At 45.8% G+C, this 20,143-nt stretch overlaps 1 protein-coding gene across 5 annotated transcripts in view; it reads right to left on the bottom strand.

Annotated features, from left to right (window-relative positions):
• The window catches only part of Rbp6 (RNA-binding protein 6), a 720,663-nt gene that overhangs the window by 45,479 nt on the left and 655,041 nt on the right, over positions 1–20,143 (bottom strand). For all 5 annotated transcript variants that reach the window (XM_076903951.1, XM_076903952.1, XM_076903949.1 and 2 more), the window contains 2 exons: positions 4,326–4,408; positions 3,441–3,525 (listed from right to left, as the gene is read on the bottom strand). In XM_076903951.1, coding sequence (XP_076760066.1) covers positions 3,441–3,525; positions 4,326–4,408 — 168 coding nt within the window. The remainder of the gene's footprint in view (positions 1–3,440; positions 3,526–4,325; positions 4,409–20,143) is intronic.

Genomic DNA, 20,143 nt, shown 5'->3' on the forward strand with positions numbered 1-20,143 from the left:
ATATATATATGTATGTATAAATAGAGAGAGATATATATATAGATATGCTCCGATATGTATAATCTGTAGGTCTATTACAAAAACTAGAAGGTTGTAATGCGGCTCTCACAAAATATATCGATATCAATATCAAATACTATATGGCGTTTTACCAAATACGTAGATACAAAACAATATATAATATATGTATATAATCTGCTGTTATCTAGAATGGATTAATACTTTTTGCACATATCATTTTTTTATCATTTTATTATCCTTTTCTTTGTTTATCTTAACGTTTTCTTTTTTTTTAAAGGTACGTACCGTATATTCATATAATTATATACGTAATATGCGAACGAGTATTCCATGTATATGTATATAGATTCGCTCGTGCATTTATATACATATAGATAGCTTTTACCACGCGTCCTTTTTTTCTTTCCTCGTTTTTTTTTTTTTTCTTTCTTTTCTCTATCGTACACGTGTACACCGTGACGGTGCACGTATGTACCTCTTCATTTTCTCGACATTATGAAATTTCATGAAATTCATTGCGAAAAATACTCTGAAAGGCGCGACGAATGAGAAATGCTTATCGCCGACCATTTGCCGCGCGCTCTCGACGCGCTATCCGCCCCTCACCATTCACGATCCACGGCTTTATTTATGCCACTCGACATATCATCCCGCGCAAATCAGAAATTCAACTCCTTCTGGGAATAATACACGGCGTGCCGCTACCTGGGAATGTACTCTCTCCATCCACCTTTTCTCCCGTTCGATTATTGTATATTTCTCATTTTCATTTTCATCTTTTTTTTTTCACTCTTTCCCTATTCCTTTCGTGTTTTCTGTTTCGATGAAATTCTAGCACGATCCACGATTTCAACGACGACGGGCGACCTCGCTCTCGACATCGAACAGCCTTCACCCCCGTGGAGAATAAAAAGCGTCGCAAGACCCGACGACTATTCTCCTCCTCGTACCTGCCGACGCCATCGCCGATTCCTTCGCGATCGCCGTTCGGATCGAATCCGTTGCTCAACAACGCGAATAACCATAGCGAGCGCTATATTAAATCTTCGATCGAGTTGCTACGAAATTATCTAACGTCTACGAATCAATTGACGTGTTGTCGCGAACGCGAAACGTTCGAGGCAGGAATTTGTATCATTTTCAATTCTTTGACCGTCGAAAACTATCTAAACGTCTGTTTGGTATCGTGACCTGATTGCCTTTTACTTGCGACTATTCCCTCCTCCCCTAACAGAAATATCGCCCGTGTTCTAATTGAAGTGTGTACGCGCGTTACTTTGGCCATTCAAGATTGATTGTCTTTTCTCTACTGTTTTTATACTGATTAGTTTGGTTTCAAATGTTACACTTGTTTAAATTCGAACGTGTATTGGAACCAGGCCGCGAAAATTAATACGAGCGCGATCAGTTTTTGTATATTTCGATTCGATTGCGTACAAAATTTGAAATACGAAATTCGTTGTAAAATAAATAATTGTCTCTAAAGAGTCATCTCTTGGGATTCGTTTCTAGGCTGGTCCCTTAATTTAAAGCGCGATACATCGATCGATGAATTACGTTTGGAACGATGTAACGTTTAGCAAAGGGAGGAGTGTCTACTGCAAGAGGTACGTCCGATTGTATGAGCCTACTATCGAGTGCTGCTCGCCGAAACGAACTCGTTCCTCTAAATTTGAACACTTTCTTTTATTGTCCTACTAATTCTCGTGCTAGTCGACGTCTAAATCACTACCAGTCTTTTTGCGATTCAAGTTTGTTTCGTTGCTATATCTACGTAAGTGCTACTCTTTGGCTACGAGGGAAACGAGGCCACATAGGTAACTAACCGAGTTCTGTCGAACAGACCTAACATCCGCCCACTACTTCTATACTTTTCTTCGTCTCTTTTTCTTCTCTCACTACGATCACAGTTTTACTGAACTGAGCCTCTCGAGCAGTCTCGCGAGAATTCGCTTATTCCCGCACTCGAATCACGGGAATAAAAAAAGGAATGGTTTCGTCTAGGCTACGTTATTGCACTTCTCGATATGTCCTCGATTCGCTGCTACGACGAGTTTTAAAGTCAACTGCTAGTACTTTCTGATAAACGAAGGCGATTAGTACTAATCGTGGAATGTTCGACGCGCCACGACGGGCACGCGGTGTCTTGTTTAAAGAAGAAAAACCGTTTCTATTTACACATTTAACACAGGATGCCCCGATTTGAGCGATGAAACTTTACTTGAGCTCTGAAGACGACTACAAAGATATTGTTCTATCGAAGAAATCAATAACGAGAGATACTTGTACGATCAACTCTAACAGTTATGCTAATTGGCTAGCCTCTACAAATTCCTTCAATTACTTTCGTCTCAACTGAGGCATCCTGTATAAAAATGGTTCCTTGTAAATATAAAGAAAGTAATAAAATAGGAATTGTAAATATAACTTGCAAAGAACACAACGATAAAACATACGAGATACCAACACGTCATCCAACCTAAACGCGACCACCTACAAGGTAATATAAAGGAACCAAATGCCCGCTCAACATCCTATGAAACTATACATCTACACCTCCAAATTTGTACGATTTTAATTCCTTGTAAATACATCAGAAATATCCGACCTAAACTATTCTCCTCGACTATCCCTCAGACAGATCCAAGGCAAATCGATATTCAAAATAAATACATAAACAAACAATTCCTTCAAATACATCCAGAGAAAACTAACTACCATATCAACCCAAATTATACTCCAAATTATATCCTCCAACCAACATCAAACGTTCTCCATTCCACTTACACCCCCTAAAAACCTACCCAAACTCAATTCCACTTAACCATCTCAAAAAACCAAGAAACGAAACGAAAAACCAGAATCCAAAGAACAACCACCGATCGTCAGAAATGCCAGTGCACCCTAACCGAACCTTCCACCCCTTCAGACCCTCGAACGACGATAACCGTCTTCTTATTGCGGTCTGGAAAGGGGCGTGAGGATCGTTGGTCATAGCCCAATCGTCGGTATCGGATGGTAGACGGCGCCCATGTCGAGGCCCTGGACGCCCAACAGGTCGCTCATGGAGTAGGTGAGAGTGGCGGCCCGCGAGGCCGCCGCCGCCGCGACCGGATGGGGCCTGTAGGAGGCGGCAGCAGCGGCTGCTGCCGCGGCGGCGAGGGCCCGTTTCACGTCGTAGACGGCCGCGGTTGTGGCCGCGGCAGCGGCCGCAGGGGCGGTCGCCCCCGCTGCGTACTGGTAGGTAGCGGCAGCGCTGGGTGCGGCGGTAGCGACTATCGGTGCGAGCAAGTGGTGGTGCGGGGTGCCGGCGGTTGCCGCCGCAGCCGCGTGTGCGGCCGCGGCGGCCGCCGTCGGTAAGGGATACGGCGCGTAACGATAGGTGGTGGGGGTGGGTGTCGCGACCATCACCAACTCACCGTATGCGCCTCTGTTGGCCGCTCGCGTCTTCGCCAGGTTCGCCGGGAGCATCACTTCCTTCGGCTGTGCTTTCTTGCATTCGACCTTGAAACGTGAAAGAGGAACCTGGTCAGTTTGGTCGCGTAGGGGTAGCTGCTGCGGGCGCTCGATGGTTTTCGGGGGTGGAGATCGTTAGATGGAAGTCGGTGGAGGCGTGGTTGCGGAGCACTGGGAGCTGGGTTGTAGATCAAGGTTGAGATGGAGGCTGATGATGTTTGTACTTTGCAGGAAATTTAAATGGCTGGAGAGGTATGGAGGTTGTATTGTGGGGTTGATTGTATAGAGTGTATTTTGATTTTGATTTTGGACTTACTTAAGTTTGTGGATGTAGGTAATTAGGAAGATTTATATCGGTGGGAGGTGTTATCGAATTGGCGATGAGATGGAGATTGTGTATGTTGGATGGATTTATTGGTACCGAGAAGTGGCATCGTGGTAAATCCCTGATCGACGTCGACGAAATTTTGTTGGCGATAGACGGCAAACAGAATTGTCTATTGCCGTAGAACTTGTGCGATCTCTCTAGCATGACGGGCTTTCCAGAAACCGCTTTTCATCTTCTGCTAGGTGAACGCGAGCGCGCACGTGTGTGCATGTGTCACATGCGTGCGTGTCAAATGCAAATAACCGCGGGAGCCCTTCTCAATTATACGGAAAATTAATTCCGCTCGACGCCGTATCCGCAGACGGAAAGCGGAAGGCAAATACCGTTTGATACCACCTCTGCGGCCACGTGGTCGTGGGTACGAAGGGAATGCAGTGATGGAAAGAGAGAAAGAGATAGAGAGAGGGAGTGTGCTCTCTTCGTTCGACAAACAGGCTTTGTTGGCCACCCAGCGACTCACCATTTTGTTGTTGATTTCGTGGAAATGAATCTCGCAGACTTTGTCGACCACGTCCTCGCTTTGAAACGTGACGAAGCCAAAGCCTGGAACAGAAAGAACAGGTGTCGTTTAATAATCAATAATGGAATGTGCTCCGTTTCGTGCAAACAGATACTGTGTAATTATGGGAGAATTCAATCGAAGGTTGGTTATCGAGGTTCTGGGCATGTTATTAAAATGAAACGGGTTGTAAAAGATATATAAGGGGATATCTGATTACTAAAAATGTCACGACTCAAACGGCGCATAGTCTTGATTAATAAAATCATTAAAAATGGGAATACTAAATATGACTCCATTAAAATGCGAAACCCGAACGTTTCAATTCTAATTATTACCAGGACAACCATTTCGCTACGAGGTAAATACTCTTCAGTCAGCGCCTAGGGGATTACCAGGGATCGGGAGCGAATCTAAACCGACACTTTAAATACGTCGCACGATTCCGATGAATGCCTTTTATTCACCGTAATTCGCCCTGCTTAAAAACCGCCCCGAGTTAACGTAACCTCCTCGCGTTCACCGCCGCGAAGATAACTATCCCGGCCGATCTTCCATTAACTCAACGGAGTCGGACGAGTTTCGTTTCCATTCCCAACCCCTTCTCGTTCGAGGGAGAGCGAGCCCGTTCCACTCGAACGCGGTCTAAGCATTTCTGCTCGAAATTTATTTCTCGCTCGAGGACGTACGGAGGAGAGAAGGTGGAGTCGAAGGAGGGACACCGAGGACGGTGAAGAAGACGGAGTAGAATAAGGGCGAGAGGACGATGAGCCGGCGAAGAGTCATAACTTAATCAAGCATCAAGGGTTATTAAAAACTTTGCATTGGTCTCCAGGTGATTTTAATCTCGCCCCGCCGCGTCGCTTACTTTTCTCTCCCCTGCCCCTCCTCATCATCCCCTTTCTCCTTTCGCCCCCTTATACGCAAAGGGGGGGCGTAGTAATTCAGGCTCAAGTTATCCAGCCGGTGCGCGCGAGTTATACGAATCCAGTGCCGCGATGTCGCTTAAGATAACCAGGAGTTAGTGCTTCCGCGATGAAGCAAGTCTCCGCGAGGAGCGGCGAGAGTACGCCAGGCGACTCGTAATTAAACATAGCCGATGGATACCGGAGCCGAATGCGAGCCGACAGCCTCGCGATTCTTCGAGCGTTTTCCCTTTCTCTCGCCTCCCTTCTCCTCTGTCTCTCTTAAATTTTACACCGGAAATGGAACGGGCGCGCTGAATTAAATTACATTCGAGTGCACACCCGCACAGAACGCCGGAGACACCGACAAGCCGCCCTCCCTGCCCCTCGAGCAGTTCGAATAATTAACGTCGATCGATTTTTGTTTCAATTCCCGGCTTTTTACGTCGATTAATATGTAACAAAAATTGAAATTTCTCTGCCATAAATTTGAAGTCTTTATTACCGTGTCATAGTTGTGGCCATAAGAAACGCGTGAAGCAAGTTTGAACAACTCATGCTGCTCTTTCTCAAAGTTATCTACCGCTATATGATTTTTATAATATAGTGGCCAGATGATAGAATTAATGATAATAGTATACAGGATCATTTTTATTCCACCACTGGTTGGAATGATAATGCACTGGAAACTGCGGCCACAAATTATTTGATTTCCCACGGAGACTAGCTTCACGGGGAATAGAGGGCGGATAAATTTCCCAAATTGATGAATGTGACATTCGCAAGGAAGCTTAGTCTGGCACTTCATTTCGCGCGCGAACAGCGGTGTTTAATGATTGGCATAAGATACTATGCGCTCATAGGACCTGCCAATAAAACGCGCAACTTGTTCCATCAAACCCGCGAACCACGCGTGGTCCTAAAATCCACCGCTTTATAATTTATTGATTTTACGCTCGCTCACTTTATTCGCCTTTATAAACTTAACCGGGGCTATATCCAGGCTAAAGTACGCGTTACATTTAATATCGCGAATGGCCTACACCGAGAGAAGTAACGACGGCAATGAAATTTAATATTCCAGTTGTACCACCACGTACTGCAGAATTCAATATCGTGAAGAGTGTAAAATTAATAGGACATTAATCAAACGGGAGGTGGAATAAAATCAATGAAACCCTCCAGTGAAATTGACTGATAATGTTTTCATTTCTTCTGATTCTCATCGTTTTCCCATCGGTTGACCTTTTATATAATTATTACGTCCTTGGAAATACTTGGAAAATCTACAATCGTCCGATCTCAACTGCCCTTCGTTTCTTCTTTCCCACGTCGAGCCAGCCCTCCGCAATCGCTTTCGCCAGCGTCTTACACTAGCGGTCCTTAGACCATTAAGCTCCTCCGCCGGCATGAAAAGCACGAGTGATTAAGTTATAAACTTGGCAAGACGTCCGTTTGAGTGAGGAAGGGGCTTATTTCATTTATGTAATTTATAGTACTCTGCCAGTCAGCTAACTCCATGGAGACCGTGCACTCTCTCCCTCTGCCTCCATGGCACAAAGGCTATGGTGCCCTGACACTGGTAACATTTAACTACTTCCTGTCGGAGTCTACCGTGGCGGTGCGCGCAGCGTCCGGACAGAGGGACCAAGCCGGCGGTATTCACCGTCCCGATATTATTCGTCTCTTAAAGCGTGCTCTAATATCCTGCAGGATATTACAAAGTCGTCCTCCTTTAAGTGGCATTAAAAAGTTATGACAGACTGTTCACGCTGAGCCCACGTCCTTCACTCACTTTTCCGCGGGAATAAAGTCGGCGCGGTATGCACCCGGCTCTACGATGTATGCGAAATATCGCATGAATTTATAATAGGACCGACACCGTATAAAATACTGCTCGGAGGGCCGTGCCACGGCGCACGCGTGAAATGAAATTACATTGTTTCATAAATTCCGCCCGCGTTACCCGGCTCGATGATGGTGTTCATTAGCGAGATAGAATATACTATACCCTGTATCGGCTGTAAGAATGTTTTCCACCCATTCCACTTCCAACATTTTAGCCGAGGATCGTGGAAACGTCTTTCGTCTTTTTAGTTTAAAGCGCCCGCTTCCGAATTGCGAATAATTTATAGCCATTTGCATACGAACTACGGCACGTCGAAGCTGCATCGACCGATCCAAGGGATGATCATCGAAATAAACTTCGAATATGTTAAAACGGTGAAATACAACGATATCCGTGTGTCGTGACGAGGAAACAGAATAAAGTCCGGGGATTAACAGAAATTCCGTAACACGTCTCACCTCGTGAAACGTTTTACTTTACGCGGTTGAAAATGTTTCACTTTACGCGTCGCGGGACAGCCTCGTTCGAGCATATCGGCACGGCGGAACGTTTACTTTTATCATCGATAAAACACGATTATACCGCGGCACCGCGTGCGTCGTTGGGAACGGTGGTCGGTCGAGGGTTACGCGTTTTTAGGGTCCCGATTATTGGACGGGATCACCGGGAACGGGGTGTGAAAGAGGAAAAGAAAGGAAGGTAAGGTCAGCGCGGTCAGCGATCCGCGAGCGGTCTAATAAATTTCGAAAGAAAAACTAGCCCCGGTGCTCGAATTTTCATAAGGGGATTTATTTCCACGGTCGGATCCAAAGGTCCACCGGGGTCTCCGGAAACTCTCATTCTCGCGTCGTCGAGGTAACTGGCCGCCACCCACCCCCTCGCAGGGGGTTGGGAAACGCGGCCAGGAGGAAAAAGTGCGTGCTCAGCTGTCCGACCCCTCGTTGGACGCCAGATGCTCTCATTTCAATAAAAAACACACCCCGAAATATCCTGCGCCCCTACCCCTGCCAGCGTCCTCTTATCCTCTTACCTCTCGAGAGTTTCTTAAACGATCCATAAACGGTCCCGCCGGTGTGAAATTACTGTAGAGTCGGGCCCGGTTATCTGACTATTTTTCGCTACCTTTCCGCTCCGTAGAATTATGGCCGGCTTTATCAGCCGAGGCCAGCGAATCGAATGAAAATATGCTTCAGATAACGTTGCCTCTCAAAGATATGGCTTTAAGGAGAAATTCGGTTCGCTTTCGGTACGCTCGATGAAATGAGTGTCTCGACTCGACGTTGCTTTAATTGATTCGATCTATTAATGGTGCATTCGTTGAATATAATAAATTCATTTTTGTTTTACATTTTGTAGGTAATGCTTTCTTTTGGAATTACTCGCGCTAAAACGTTTTCTCCAGTGATGTAGATAAATTTTAGCCACGAAGAGAAACCGATCGGAACGCTGTCTATTATTGCTTGGAACACAGCGAACCGATACACCGTGAAACGACGCCTGGAATCACGGCGACGAGGTTGGACAAGTATTAGCGACTTTCTAGTCTAGGGTTAAATTCCCTTGACGAGAGGAAAAATGGAGCTTGATGGCTCCAAGTGGCAGGCGTTGACGGAAGAGAGCAATTCTTCCTCGTCCTCCCCTGCGCGTCTTCGTCTTTCCACCGGTCTTTTCCTTTCGCCGTCGCTCTCTCTCTCTTCCCCTTGTCTTCCCTCCTTTCTCGCCCCGTCCATTCCACCACTCGACTCTCGAGCATAATGCGACCCCGTCATTGTACCAGTGGCCATGTTAACGTTTAAAAGCCACGCTGTCGCTAAGCGCGTTTCAGAATTTTACCGTCTATTGAGAATGGTAAAAGGTTTCTTTCAAAAGCCTCTGCCGGCAGAACGATTTGAAACTTGTAAATGGATACGGCTTAAACTTTCGCTGTTTCAACCGTTTCGTCCTCCGCGTCTCCGCCCTTTCTGCCGTTTTTACGCGCCTCCGCCGTTTCTATCTGCCAGGCGGCCGACTTTCTCGAAAGCTTGTTTGTCTTTGTTAATGCCAGCGTCGCGCGATCGTCGAGGGTAGTGGCGGCTAGCATATAGGCACTGTAGAACTGCAACACCCCCTATTTCTGCTTGATATTATCGATAACGTTTAATATAAAGAGTCTTGTCTTCTTTAAATCTTTCTTTATTCTTGTACAATATACAGTCCTTTGACTTAATGTCAGTAGTCATCCCCGAGTTTGTGAAAAAGATAAGAAAATCTCTGTATGAAACTGTGCAGCACCCCCACTAATCTTAACTGAGAGTCGTCACTGAATTTCACGAGTCACCAAACGATGGACCTCGATGTCGTTCGGCCCAGCAACAGGCTAAGTGGAATCGGTCGTTAAATTTAAAATTGCAGAAAATTTATAATCGGTTCCAATTAGACTCGGTGCGCGACGGAGCTCGTAATCCGTTTTGCGATCATTTTTTCCAAAGAACACTTGCGAGCAGTTGGCGCAAACGGTGGCTGCAGTAACGTAGTGCTCTTTCAGAGCGGAAATTTTCATGTTGCAACTTCTTTCGTTCTTATTTAAACTTGGAGAGCTGTAAGACACATTTTACGTGTGTAGTAAAAATGAATATTCCATGGAATGCGAATGTAAGGAACTGAACGAACACGAGGTGTCTGGCGTTAACAAAAATCTAGGGAAATGAACGACGATTGTTTTAAGACGAATAGAATATCGCTAGCAAGCCTCGTAATAATTATATAGTTCCTAGGAATCGCTTAACGGCACACGTATAAGTCCAGGAATATTTACTTTAATATACATCTTTCGAAATCGTTAATCTCCGTCGTACGACCTGCCCGGTTGTTACGAATTTAATGGCCGCGACGTAATCTACGTTTTATGCGTCCAGCGAAAAATCCAAAGCATAAAAGTACGATCGTAAAGATTGTAATCTGTTATCAAATTTCCGTTTCTCCGCATTCGCAAACTCCCATACTTTCACGGAACGGTTATTAAAAAGAGCGAGAGATATGACGAACACCAAATTCGTTTCTGCAGACTTTTTTTTTTACAGAAATTCAAAAAAATCATTCTCCTTTTTTCTCCAAACTTTCTTTATCTCGTTATTATTGCAATCATCGTTACCACCCTCGTTACATCGATACTAATCATTAGAATTTCGATTGCGATAAGTAGAATTGGACGTCGCGAGAAGACAAATAGTGTATTTCAGGTGTCACGTAGCGCGCGCGCCGAACGGATGCCAGCAGACGCCATTCACGCCACATAGATTGTCTCTACACGTAATGTCGTTATTATTATAGATTGATGATCGTCCTAGATTATTGATTAAGCAGTTTAGTGCGTGCTACCCAATTACCGATCGGAGTGCATACCAATAAATCAAGACCGCGATATACGGGTGCGAGGCCAATTTGTAGACCGCCCTCCATACCGTTTCGCCCCCGTCTTGCGCTAAACCTAATCGCCTCTCCCGGTAAAGCGAAGATGACCAAAGTTTCAGCAACAGTGCTCACGGAGCCGGCCGCGATAACATCGTTCCCGAACCGTGTTTTCTTCAAGTCAGACGCAGTAACGAGCGGTGTAAACTGCAATCCTATACGGGAACTGATCGTTATCGATGGAAAGTTCTCCAGCAGATATACGGTTGTTAATTGCCTCTTTCAGAGTCCATTGCTCGGAACTGGTTCGCTCGTGGCAAGATTGCCGATCTAAAAGAAACGCGAGGCCCGAAGGAGTCGGAGAAACTGTTACCGTTTCAATTTTAGTGCTCTGTGATTGCATAATACTGTATTTTAACAGCTATTCCCGTTTCGATTTCCACCTGTCCTATAATTTACGGTAGTACACTCTGTTTTATAGACCAGAGTTCTTTGCGGTATCACGGAAGACGAATGGAACGCAGAAACGAGTTCAACTTCTTAGAAATGTGTCTTGGAATTCTATTAATCCGCGTTAAGCTTCAAAACTGAAACGGAAAGTCTCTCGCGTCGACGTAATCGCTTCAAGCCGATTTCACGACACTTCGCGTGGTCGCCGTCAAAAAGAATTCCGTAAGAACTGGGAAATCGATTAAAGATCACTCTTCGCATTTGAATTTCGAGAGACGCGCGAGCTGTGCGCGTTCGAACGAATAAACCAGCCCATCCGATTTTGCGACGCGCTGAGTACGAGAAAGCGCGAGACGGAATCGTTGCGAGGGAGTGGAAGAGGACAGCCGTGGACCGATCTTCGATTAGCCTTCCAGCAGAATTTCGCGATGTTAGAATTTCCAAGCGCTCGTTAGCGCGCCAATCGCAAATTCGCGATCGCGAATTTCCGGCGCACTTGCTCAGTCTGGCGGTCCGCGTGGCTGCCGGGGGTGGGATTCGCGCCGGATTACCGGAGCGGACGTGCTCACCCTGTTCCTGACCAAACTTTCCGCGCGATAATGCGGGAAAAGCTGACGTTAATTTTACATCGGACACGCCGGGACGCGTGATTGTTATCGCTCAGCCGGCTCGCCCCGTTTTCAATCGCATTTGCGGCGGGCAAGGGTGATATTTTTGAGGAAACAGACACGCGTATTTCAGCAATATCGAGTTTCTTGCTTCGAGTGGACGGGAATAATTCATGCGTTCAATTCTTAGGATCGTTCGTTCGTTCCTCAATATTTTTGCACATTAATTGACAGAGAAATTTCGTGAATTTATTAGTCGAGGAATATAGAAATATTTTGATTTAATGTAATATGAAATATTAGGTAGACAAAGTATTTGATTAGGGAAAATGAATCGTATATTCTTCATTTTAAGTGATTAATTTTTATCGTGTGTGTCTGGACTATGATTTGTTTTATTACTATATGAAACTTTATACATCTCGGTAGTTTTCAGCGGGAAATATTAAGGAAGAGGCATCGTTATCTTGTTCCACATGTCTTAACTAATATTACCGCCTGCGAACTGAAAACAAGTTGTAATTAACTCTAAGTACTAATTTAATTAGGCCGTATCTTCATCTCTGCTACACGACTCGATTCAAGTTTGCCATTATCGAGTTTGCAAATTAGCAGAACGCAGAAGCACCGAGTATCGTTTTATAATCTCATCGAACATGGTCTTGCCTTGTAATACGCATACTGGAAACAGTAATTAGAAAATTTTGAGCCAGACGAATATCATTAGTAATACGTCTCTGTGGTAATAGTACAGCAAAAGGGTTAAAAAACATTGGATAAAAAATATATAATAGAATCTATTTAGTATTCAAGAAAAATATGTATATGCCTCTTCGATTACACTTTCTGCGCCGTATAAAATTAGTGGTATGAGATAGGAGTAGCCAGACGCCAATGACAGGGCGCTACCATTTGTCTGGTCGCGTCGTTAGGTCACGATGGTTTTTTTAAGAAGTTTCGAAAAAGGTCAGCCAGTAACGATTACTGCCGAGCAACGTCGAGCTTATCCGGGAAGGTAGTGGCCAATAAAGGCCAGAAGAACGTTGCCAGTGACCCGAAAGTTAAGACACCCTCGGTTCCACCAAACGTACAGCCTTATCTATAATCGATTAAAACGTTATCCCGTTGCTTTTCATCGCGCGCGCTTCCAGCGTCGTTGAAACCGCTTACCCGATGCTTGAACGTTTATAGCAGAGTAGCCTCAACTACACGACGGCGTCGTAAAACAAATGAACTTTTAAAATTAACGTATTCGAATTTCCACGAGGAGAAGCTGCGAGCCGCAAACTTTAATTACAGCCTATATTTTTCTGTCGAGCTTAGGGTGCGAACTCATTTTAATCCACGGTATCATTTAATCTTTCCGCTTTAAATTTCGCTGCATCGCGCAGGCAACTGTTTCCGTTACATAACATCGTATTTGAACATGAATTCGGCATGGAACGCGGAATCGAACGTCGAAATATTTAATGCCGTATCTCGAACACGTAATACCATGATAATGAACTGAAATCAGTAATACACCATTAATCATGATACCGCTAATAGCACGGCTATAGTATTATTATAATTATTACGCAAATTATTCGCGCCGAATGATACCGATTTTCTTATGGAATAGACGAGTGTACACGCGAACGCCCATCTCGGAGCCTGCGAAACGATCTCGCGATACTTTCCAGCTAATAACGCCGCCACGCGATCCTGTTAATACTAGCGTACGATAGAAATATCTTCGTATATCGATTGGAGTTCAGTTAAATTCCACGCGACATAGAACGTCGAACCGATCAATTTGCTTAACGAAACAGTGACGCGCGAAGAAGCAATTAAGGTTGACAATTAGAAGCCTTCCAATCGCCATCAGATCCAGCTCAAACAAAAAGGAATCTCATTTACAATTCTGAAAAACAGACTCCACCATTTAAACAAACACAGCTGATACCCTAGGATACGCTTGAAATGATGCAAAATGATCGATATAACGAACGATTTCAGGTCGCACGGCTAAACAACCTCGCTAATATTTATATCCCGAAATTAGTCTCCTCGGGAGCAGACTATTATCCAACTGTTGGGAGCTTCATTCGGTCAGATGCGGTCTCAGTTGAAGCAAGTAACGGGCATCAACTTGTTGATTTATAACGCCAGCAAGGGAACTGCGGTCGGGGCTCCCTTGGAGAGCCATCACTTCCTAATGGCCACCCTAAAACTCCCGAACACCCGATGCCCCGTCGTTCCGTCGCGTCGACCTGTTCACCGAGCGAACTCGCGAATCCTGGCCAGCGCCGGGTCGTTGTTCCCGCGGAAGTTCGCGGACACGGGTTCCCTCGCGTCGAGGGCTGCGATCGATCGATCCGCAATTTCCTCGTAGCCTCGCGGAAAAACCCGTGGACCGCGTTCGCGTGTGAAGGCACGCGAACAGCCAGCGCGCGCGAACCACCGTCGGCTCGCAACGGGGCAATTAAACCGGGGCTATGAATATTTAAACGCGGTAACGCGATACGGATTTCCAGTTTATTCTATAATCGTTCGATGGGATCGGTAACGTTTGATCCTGTTCTCGCCGCGTCAAAACACGGAAATTAGCTATTATACAAGTTAATTGCGACCAAAGCCGAGAATAATTGGGTTAAACGGGCTGCGTCCCGTTAAAATCGTCGACTCGTTATTAGAGGGTTCGCGTACTCGGTTAACGCAAGTTCAGAGAGAGAAAGAGAGAGAGAGAGAGAGGGTGCTGGAAACTTTTCGACATCTTGGTGGGCTCACGGGGGACGCTTTGGCACGCCTCGAAGTAGGACTCCGTCGGGCTATCGATGCTAATCAAGCCGTTAATGCGATTTTTATACGCAGGCAAGGACGCCCGGGCCGGAGATGATTCTGGGGTGAAAAGAAGTTTCGCCGGCGTAGTTTCAGCCGAGTTTTAAGTGGTGTCGTTACGTTATTTTATCTGCGCGGAGCTGTCGAACTTCTGGCTTCGTCGCGGCTTTCCTGCCCCCGATAACACTCGATAATGGAACGGGTCGATTAATTATTTTAAACCTCCGCCCGCTAAAGTCAACGAGGAACTAAATTGAGTTCGAGCCGAAGACTCTAAATATAGTCGGGTACGGTTGTGTTGGTCAAAGTGTAGTCGCGTAATTAACTTCTGTGTACAGTAGTCTGATCATTAACGGGACAAGTTGAGGAATAATTAATTTTTTCCATCGAAATATTCGAAGCGTTCGATATTACTTCGTCAGGAGTAGTTACTCGTCTTAATATTTAACATTACTTCGTACCTACTTTCCAACGTCACTCGTTACGTTATACAATTACAAATGAAACCCACTTCCATTTAAGAATACCGTTAGCATATCCGCGCAAATGAAATTAAGTTGGAATGTATTCACGAAATTGGAGAAACTGTATCGGGAAATTAATGAATCGCTGAAGTTGAAGGAATCGCGGCCCAAAAACTGCAACGAGGCCCACGATGGGAACGTCTCCGTTCGACGATCCACGGGCAACGAGCGCGGAAAACACCGGGAACACGCGAGAGATTTAATTAATCACGGTAAATGAGATGTAAGCTCCTTGGCCTGACTCGGCTCCTTTTTGCCGTACAGCTGACAGACTTCATCAGAGATACGCGGAACTGCAAACTGCACTTTACCACGTTTTGCAATTCGCTTAGCATGCAGCCCCGCGTTGCCATCAGCCTCCGCACGCCCGCCTCTGTCCTGTACTTCCGTCTTCCGTCTTCGCTCGCCCGGAGTTTCGTCCTCGCACCCCCCCTCGTTCCTCGCGTGCAAAGCAGATTAAACGAACGAACCAAATTGAGGTACTTAAGTCGTCAGAAAGCAGCGGGGGATAAGACAGGACCAGGGAAAGAGAGAAAACGGGGATGGATCGAGCGAGATAGGGGGAGATTAGGCGAAACTGTGCATTTAAGTCGAGCTGCTTTATGAATGGATTCATCTGACGCCTGAAACTTCACTGTCTTCTCGTCGACGATCAAACGAGCCACGAGAAAGAACTTAGAAATCGCTAAACAGCTCGAGTTCGTCGCCCTGCGAGCCGAGTTTCAAAGCGGTAATAAATTCCTCCAAGATTAAACGCGCATTACGAATTTCAATTCGTGTAACTATCAGCGCTGGCTATTAATTCAGCAGGTATATGTTTTATTATTTAAACGTTGGTTAATTGAACGTATGAGAGATACGTTTATGCGTAGCCATGAATAGAGCAACGCGCTAATGGTAAGTATCTGTGCAACAGAGCTACGCGTATACGTGGTCAAATAGGATTTCGTCATACGTCGCATTATCGCGTGGACGTTATCCATTAGCGCATGATCGACAGGTTCTCAAAGTTATTTTCCTCTGACGTAACGTTCCAAACGTAGCTTCGTTATTCTCAATTTTCATTCTATTTCACGTTGCTATCTTAAAACCAGCTCGATCAGTCATTCGACGGGAATGAATTACTTCGAAAGTTTCAACTGATTGTCAGCACGGAAAATCACACATCAAACTGCGAACAACCCTTCGTTCCACACAATGATCACACCCTAACTGACAAAACTTTCCCCCTTTCTGTCTTCCACCGACTTTACATCGCGTCGCGCGGTTAAATCGCGCCATCCAGCCCCAGATAAATCTCCATCTCTGCCCACTTCATCCCCTCTGCTTTCTTAGACCTGCCTTTCGACTTTTCTTCCCTCTGCTTCATCCCGTCGAACAGGGTTTCACCCGTCGAAAATCATGGCGAACGTGACGTGGAGATGAGCGAGCAGTCTCGAACATTATTGTCCAGAACATTGCCATATGGTATAATTGAACTGAATCTCTTTCTATGAAATACGACCGTCAAATGGTTGCACCCTTTTCTCCAACGATCGAGGAGAGAACAATTCTGAAAGTCTTTCAAATACTAACACAAAGCAAATCTCACGAATTTTGGAAATTGTATTTCTAGAAAACGAGGCCTCTCAAGTTCCTTCATAACGATAACAACGAATCCGTTGTATTACAGCATCCGTTATATTAGAACACATCAGCATAACGTGGCATATCAGCGTAAAATCAGGCTGGCCGACAACTCATCGAGGCTTTGAAAAGCTTCCCCGTCCCGAATGAAATTCAAATCGTTGCGAAACTTACGACGTAAATTTCGAAGCGGAGCCCATCGGTACCGTTGATACGCCCCGCTCGTAGCCCTGCTCCCGCGGCGCGCCCTTAACCTCGGGGGTACCCGCATTCCCGCGCGAGACGTCCCGGAACGGTTACCCGTGTATCGTATTTGTCAGACGCCGTGGAAAAGAGGGCGAGAGCCTACATTTCGTATGTAAGCCACATCCCCGGCCCTATCCACGAAATTGTGCCGATTTATTATCGTCCCTTCGCCGAAAAGTGGCCCTCCACGGGCGTACCTAACTGTTCGCCTCGTAATGCGAGTTGCCTACCTTGATGGATATCTTTGCTACTTTCCTTTTTTTGTTCCCGCGCGGCTCTTTCGGCTGTTTCGTGACTCCCGTTGATGACGGCACCGGGGATCGTTAGAACGTGGAACGCCGGATTCCGTGATTTACAGACGAAAGAGGGTGGCGGGTGGAGGGGGTTGCGCCGTGAAAGAGGAAATGCGTCGGGAGTGGATAGCGTGGGTAATTTGGTCTACTTCTGGGGAAATTCCTGGTAAAAATGAGGCGTATTTCAGTGAAGCGCTGACGATGTTAGCTTTATGACGGACATTAAGTATGGAAATGCCCGATGCGATGTGTGCGTGCGTCTACGTGTACACACGTATCCTAACTCTTGGCTTTTATATATCGCGTGACGGTGTTTCAGTTTTCTCGATAAGAATATATCCTTGCTGCTTTCTGATTATTATTGATAAGCTCTTTCAGCTGTGTGACCAACGACGACTGAAACCACTACGCCAACGAAACTTTCGATGAAATCAGCCCGCTGTATCTCCCTGGTTTTTCGACCAGTTTCATAATCGAAGACGAGGAACGCCTAGGAGAAAACACGAGCTCGACAAATCGAGCGAACATTGAACAAGAGCCATGCGGCACCTTGAAACGTCGAGACGTTCGAACGACTTGGTAGAAGTATGCAGCCACCAGGTCTTGGCGCGACTGTTCCTATTGTAGCGCGTTGATTATGAGCAATAACGAGGCATCCCCGTTCCTTAATCAAGCTGGCGGGGTCGAGCGTCTCTGGGTTGTCGAATCTCGTGCCAAGGCTCTCGATTCGGGGGCTCGGCCGCGAAATAATGAGTCTCGCAATCAGCGCCCCCGGAGGAAATGTTTACGCTGCAATTACTGCCGCCGCTAGGTACCGAGTCAGCTGTGAGAAAGCGGGCCGTGCCGATTCCGCGTACATATGTACGGTAGCTGAGTCGCGTATATACCGAACTTGGCGACAAATTGAACGGCCGACAGGGAGGAACGCCTTTTCGCCGGTTTCGAGCAGCTCGCGTCTTCGTTCGAACGGATTTCAGTGTGACGACGCGCTGTTAATGAAAGCCAGGCTGGGCACCAGCTTTTCGACGCTCCTAGATTTTTAATGGCGACATGGGACTGCTCGCTGTTTGAATTCTAGTATCTTCTATGACCGCGAGATTCATGGAAAGGATTCGACAGTGAGTAAATCGAGAAGCGACGGGTACGTTGATGAAGCTTCTTCGTCGGATGACCTCTGTTGCACCGCGAATTCGAGGACTCGAAGTGATACAATAATTCTAATATGAATCTTCCGCGTTCCAACGCGACGTTTTTCAACTGGAAATCTTTCCTCGCGCAACTGAATTATTGCGAGGCGAGCTGAAAAAAGTTCCCAAGTATGTACCTAAAGAGCGCGCGCTTTCGATAAATCAGCCGGGCGTCGGGGAAATTAAAAAGGGCGCGGGTCTCGGGCGCATCTTTCGTTTCATAAATCGCCTGGTCCCCGATAAAACAACGCGTTCAGAGTTTTCCCGATAGTTCCTCCACGTCCCCGTTCTCCACCCCCATCCCGGAACGGTCGAGTCGTTCTCCCGCGAGGAAATCGACGTCGCGACGCTCCGCGAACTTTTCCACCTTCGCCAAGCCAGGATGGGATCCCCACGAAAGAGCTGAATACGGACGAAAATCAGCGGAGTATCTTCCCGTCAGATTTGTAAGATCGTAAACCCCCGACCACCGTGGACCTTTATCGCGCCGCTCGTTTCTTACCCTTTTTCTTCTTATCCTACGCCGTATTCCTCCGCAACCCTCCCGCGTTTCTTCGATCCACCGTCTATCCGTTTCTCTCCAGGCTCTTCTATCGACGCCAGGCAGCGAAAGTTTTATTATGAAATAATAAAATACGTGAGAATCCAAGTGCTACCCATGTGGCTCGTGCGCGCAACGGGTTAGCCTTTGATTTACAGCCGAAGTTTTATCGTATCGGACCACTGAGGGTGGAGAATGGCTGCCTCTGTCTAACCTGGTAATATCGCACCCTGCATTTTGCATTAAAAAGTTCAAGCGGTTCCGGACGTCGTCGTCGACGACGATGACGGCCACAACGGCGTCACGAACTGTTCGAGGAGCAGTGAAAAGTGGAACGCCAAGAGTTTCGCTTCTTAACTGGGCTACGATCCTTGTTTCATTATCTACTTTGAATACTTCGTTTCCTGGACGAGTCGCGGGCCAGATCCCGCGTCAACTTTTCAATTGCGAGATTCGCTCGCCGATGAGACGAGCAATCTGCGACGATCGGTCCTTTCGCGAGTCTAACGAACGATCAATTTCACGGGGTTTCTGTTCTTTGAAACTTTATCGGAAACGCACAGTATCGGAATGGGAGTTTGGGTAAACTGTAATTGAATTTTGATCGAGTTAATGGAGCTTTTTCAGGTATCGTCGTGATATTTCAATTATGGTGATAGTAGGTTGTTAGCGATTTAACAAAATATTTTGAAAGTCTAGCACGTGGATTGCGAATCGATTGCCACGATATTTGAGCTGGTTTTTTGATGGTTCGTAAAAAGTTTATTGGTATCAGGGGAGGTACATATTGACGCGAATAAACGGTGATATTTTTGATAGATGCACGTGCGGGAGATATGTAAAAGTTAAATTTTATTTTTGAAATATCTGTGTAGAATTTGTAAGACTATTCAAATACCTTTGTAGAATTTGTAAGATTATTCAAATACCTTCAGATAGCTCAATTCTTTAAATCCTTCAATACAAACGTCCTTTTCTCTCAGAATTCATTAAACTGTCCATTGGTGCTTTAAGAAACGCGCGATAAAAGAATGATTTTCCATTAACATTCTACTTTATTCACGATAAATATTTTACCCGAAATCGTCAGCAAGAGTTTAACATAAATAGAATAAATTCTATCAGAGTCACGAATTAATTATCCAAATCCTTTCATTCCTTAATCAACAGAAAGTTAAGAGCAGCTTAACCCAGTTCCGATAAAACCCACATCTCTAGTAGAATTCCCTCGGATTTTATGTATAGAAACTCGCCGGAAAACCACTATAAAATTACGCTTTCGAAGAAGTATCCAGGTCCGATAAATTAGTTGCAATATCCAGCCAGCGTCTCCGCCCCGCCCC

The sequence above is a fragment of the Xylocopa sonorina genome, chromosome 11, assembly GCF_050948175.1.
Source record: "Xylocopa sonorina isolate GNS202 chromosome 11, iyXylSono1_principal, whole genome shotgun sequence".
Classification (NCBI taxonomy): Eukaryota; Metazoa; Arthropoda; class Insecta; order Hymenoptera; family Apidae; genus Xylocopa; species Xylocopa sonorina.